At 47.6% G+C, this 5,128-nt stretch overlaps 1 protein-coding gene across 1 annotated transcript; it reads left to right on the top strand.

Annotated features, from left to right (window-relative positions):
• Positions 1 to 808: 808 nt before the first annotated feature.
• Positions 809 to 1,882, top strand: LOC120928762 (olfactory receptor 52K1-like). The gene has a single exon (XM_040339753.1). The coding sequence runs from the start codon at positions 812 to 814 to the stop codon at positions 1,793 to 1,795; it is 984 nt and encodes a 327-aa protein (XP_040195687.1). The 5' UTR covers positions 809 to 811; the 3' UTR covers positions 1,796 to 1,882.
• Positions 1,883 to 5,128: the final 3,246 nt, after the last annotated feature.

Raw genomic sequence — 5,128 nt, 5'->3', positions numbered from 1 at the left:
GGAAAAAAAGTCATTTAAAACTACTTGCGGCTGTAAAGAATTGTTGGGTCCTGGCAATACAGATAAAAGTCATTTAGAAAAACAGCATGGGTTCCCCCCCAGTCCATTACCAGGCCCTTTGGGTCTTGTATAGATATTAAAGGGAACCCCAAACCCAAATTTAAAAAAAAATGGCGTGGGTCCCCCAGGCACTATATTCTCTGAACAGCAGTATATATACTATACGGCCCTATATACTCTGCACAAAATTGGGCCTTAGGTGGTGGTTGAACCAGAACACCGTAAGCCCTCACAGTTACTCTTGGTGGGCGCAGGAACGGGCCCTGCTGTAAAATATTAGATCAACAATTGAAATTACATGCCCCTATTAAACTGGGTCAGAAAAATTGGGCCTTAGGTGGTGGTGGTGCCCTAAACCAAAAATATTCTTATAAGCTAGCATCATCAAGATTGAGGAGGAATAGGATAGTCACTCAGCATAGGCAGTCTTCAAGGGATCCCAAATCCATAGAAAATTCAATCGGTTACATCAGCATCAGGTGCTTGGTATCTGGTGATCCAAGACTGATTAATTTTTATGAAGGTGAGACGATCAACGGAGTCTGTGGACAGGCGCACTCTATGATCCATTACAAACCCTCCAGCAGCACTGAATGTGCATTCAGAAAGAACACTGGATGCAGGACAGGCGCACTCTATGATCCGTTAGCGCGAGAGCCTCACATACAGCCCACAATAGAAGGGATTTGCCTGTTTTAACCGTCCTGCACATTTATTGGCTTAAAAATCTGCTTTTTTTTCAGATTGAAAAATGGAACTCACCAACCTGCTGAGACTAAGTCCAGATCAGAACATCTCCCTTTCCTTCAGCGAGTTCATCCTGTACCCATTTCCTGGAGTAACCAATCACAGACAGATCCTGGTCCTCCCATTCTTCTCCATCTACATCGCCATTGTTGTCCTGAACTTTGTTATTTCTTACACGGTGTGGTGGCAGAAGAGTCTGCACAACCCCATGTATGTTCTGATTGCTCTTCTTCTGGCCCTAAATATCGTCGGCACCACCGCGGTGGTTCCCCTGATGATACAGAGCTTGTTGGGACAAAACAAGGTTCCCTTCTCAGGCTGTCTGTCCCAGATGTTCTTCGTCTACTCTACTACCTTGTTCAAGTCCGTTGTGCTCCTGTTAATGGCCTTTGACCGGTATATAGCGATCTGTAGACCACTACGCTACCACAACATTATCAACCGGAGCTCTCTGATCCAGGCGTGGATGGTTGGGTTGGCTAGGAATAGTCTTCTTGTGTTACTAGTTGTTTTTCTGGCGTCAAGAGCTCAGTACTGCAAATCCAACATCATCCTGAACTTCGTCTGCGAATACGGGGTCCTTCTCAGCTTGGCCTGCGGAGAAGTCTTCAAAATCCAGATGGTGGGTGTGATGGTGAGGATGGGGGTCACCTTATCTGATGTCACCATTCTCTTGGTCTTCTATGTGAAAGTTCTCAGGGTGGCCCTGAAGATCGCAGCCAGTAGCGCGCGGGGCAAAGCCTTGAACACGTGTGGGAACCATCTGCTTGTAGCTCTTACTGTTTATTTATGTGGGATTTTGTCTTCCATCTTCTACAAGGTAGAGGACTCCGTTTCGTATGACTTTCAGAACCTCTCCAGTGCCATCTACTTCCTGTTTCCGGCCATAGCCAACCCAGTTATTTATGGGTTGAGGGTTACTGAAATTAAAGACTGTTTGATGAAGCCCTGGAAAAAGAAATCTTCAGGAAGTTTAAATAATGTCTGATGGGTACCAGGGCTTTTTTCTCAGAGAATAGGTGCAGGTACTACCCCCTTTACATCACCCCATCCACCTCCTAGCACTGTGCTTTGTTTCTACCCCCTATCCACCTCTGAGCATCGTCCCTTGGACCAACCCCCTACCCACCTTTGAGCATCGTCCCTTGGTTCCACCCCCTACACACCTCTGAGCACCATCCCTTGGTTCCACCCCCTACCCACCTCTGAGCAACGTCCCTTGGTTCCACCCCCTACACACCTCTGAGCACTGTGCCTTGGTTCCACCCCTACCCACCTCTGAGCACTGTGCCTTGGTTCCACCCCCTACCCACCTCTGAGCATCGTCCCTTGGTTCCACCCCCTACCCACCTCTGAGCACCATTCCTTGGTTCCACCCCCTACCCACCTCTGAGCACAGTCCTTTGGTTCCACCTGAATGTAAAATATCATAAGGTCTCTGGTAATCAGTTTATTAAATACATTTTAAACAGAAAACAATGTTATGTGCATTCATTTATCTCCACAATTCCTATCTCCAATCCGCGTCCTGGGGCCCTATTCATAGATTCAAACTCTTCCTGGGGTCTTCAAGGTATACGTGGGTCACATAATGGAGGTATAACTCCTCCAAGGTGTTCTCACATCAGATGATGGAGGTATAACTCCCCCAAGGTGTTCTCACATCAGATGATGGAGGCATAACTCCCCCAAGGAGTTCTCACATCAGATGATGGAGGTATAACTCCTCCAAGGTGTTCCCACATCAGATGATGGAGGTATAACTCCCCCAAGGTGTTCCCACATCAGATGACGGAGGTATAACTCTTCCAAGGTGTTCTCACATCAGATGATGGAGGTATAACTCTTCCAAGGTGTTCTCACATCAGATGACGGAGGTATAACTCCTCCAAGGTGTTCTCACATCAGATGATGGAGGTATAACTCCCCCAAGGTGTTCCCACATCAGATGATGGAGGTATAACTCCCCCAAGGTGTTCCCACATCAGATGATTGGAGGTATAACTCCCCCAATGTGTTCCCACATCAGATGACGGAGGTATAACTCCTCCAAGGTGTTCTCACATCAGATGATGGAGGTATAACTCCTCCAAGGTGTTCTCACCTCAGATGATGGAGGTATAACTCCTCCAAGGTGTTCTCACCTCAGATGATGGAGGTATAACTCCCCCAAGGTGTTCCCACATCAGATGACAGAGATATAACTCCTCCTAGGTGTCTTCACATCAGATGATGGAGGTATATCTCCTCCAAGGTGTTCCCACATCAGATGATGGAGGTATAACTCCTCCAAGGTGTTCCCACATCAGATGATGGAGGTATAACTCCTCCAAGGTGTTCCCACATCAGATGACGGAGGTATAACTCCTCCAAGGTGTTCTCACATCAGATGATGGAGGTATAACTCCTCCAAGGTATTTCCAGACCAGATAATGAAGATATAATTCATCCAAAGTGCTCCAAAGGCAGATGGGAGATCAAACTCTGCTAAGGTATTCCTGGGCCAAATGATGGAGGTATTTTAGGGGTCCGGAGGTCCCCATGGGCCCAGAGGCCCCCCAGGGCCCTGGCAATCCCCTTTTTTTTTATTTATTTTTTAGTAAAGGGCAATTTTTTTTTAAAAGGCTCATTTTTTTATAAATGTTTTTATTTATTTTTTTGTTTATATATATTTTTTATTAAAGAACCCAGAGGTTCACAGGGCCCTGGATGGCAACCCCCCTTTTCTTTTTTATAAATGTTTATTTATTTTTTTGCATACATTTCTTTTTTTTAATTAAAGGGCCCAGAGGTCCCGGATGGCAACCCCCCTTTTTTGTAATTTATTTATATATATATATGTACCTACATTTTTATATATATATATATATATATTTTTTTTTTTTTTTTTTTTTTTTATTATTATTTTTTTTTTTATTAAAGGGCCCAGAGGTCCCCAGATGGCAACCCCTCTTTTTAAAAATACAAAAATATTTTTATATGCCGCGCAGCCCCCCCGCTTCTCAATTTCTCTGCAACAGGGGGCCCATGCCTAATAATTACTAATGGCGGCCCTGGATGGAGGTATAACTCCTCCAAGCTGTGGTCTCAAAACCCATTATGAAAGCAGAACCAAGGTGTTACCAGGTCAGATGATGGAGGTATAACCCTTGTGACAGTGCAAGGCTTTGCCACTGTGAAAATATAGGAGAAAATACCACAGGCTTCACATTAAGGACCAATTCATAATTCCAGACCAGCATTTCTGAGTGCAGGAAGCTGTGTTTTTGGTTTTATCCAGATCTGTTAGTCCCAGGTTTGGACCTGGAGCTTGAAGGTTCCGAAGTGCAGTGAATGGGAGGGAACCTTCAATCCTGACTACACAGGCGTTGCTCAGGGCTCCCAGTTTTGAAACAGCTCCCATATTTGAGACAAGAGGTCTCACCCAAAGGCCATAGGTGTCCCAACCAGGAGTCCAGAAACAGGAGGTCTCACCCAAAGGCCAGAGGTGTCCCAACCAGGAGTCCAGAAACAGGAGGTCTCACCCACAGGCCAGAGGTGTCCCAGCCAGGAGTCAAGAGACAGGAGGTCTCACCCACAGGCCAGAGGTGTCCCAGCCAGGAGTCCAAAAACAGGAGGTCTCACCCAAAGGTCAGAGGTGTCCCAACCAGGAGTCCAGAAACATGAGGCCTCACCCAAAGGCCAGAGGTGTCCCAACCAGGAGTCCAGAAACAGGAGGTCTCACCCACAGGCCAGAGGTGTCCCAGCCAGGAGTCAAGAAACAGGAGGTCTCACCCACAGGCCAGAGGTGTCCCAGCCAGGAGTCAAGAAACAGAAGGTCTCACCCACAGGCCAGAGGTGTCCCAGCCAGGAGTTAAGATACAGGAGGTCTCACCCACAGGCCATAGGAGCCCCAGCCAGGAGTCAAGAAACAGGAGGTCTCACCCACAGGCCATAGGTGCCCCAGCCAGGAGTCAAGAGACAGGAGGTCTCACCCACAGGTCATATGAGCCCCAGCCAGGAATCAAGAAACAGGAGGTCTCACCCACAGGTCATAGGAGCCCCAGCCAGGAGTCAAGAGACAGGAGGTGTCACCCACAGGTCATAGGAGCCCCAGCCAGGAGTCAAGAGACAGGAGGTCTCACCCACAGGCCATAGGTGCCCCAGCCAGGAGTCAAGAGACAGGAGGTCTCACCCACAGGTCATAGGAGCCCCAGCCAGGAATCAAGAAACAGGAGGTCTCACTCACAGGTCATAGGAGCCCCAGCGAGGAGTCAAGAGACAGGAGGTCTCACCCACAGGTCATAAGAGCCCCAGCCAGGAGTCAAGAGACAGGAGGTGT

This window comes from Rana temporaria, chromosome 2 (genome assembly GCF_905171775.1).
Source record: "Rana temporaria chromosome 2, aRanTem1.1, whole genome shotgun sequence".
NCBI lineage: Eukaryota > Metazoa > Chordata > Amphibia > Anura > Ranidae > Rana > Rana temporaria.
Note: the sequence above shows the minus strand (reverse complement) of the source record. Positions and strands in the feature narration are given on the sequence as shown.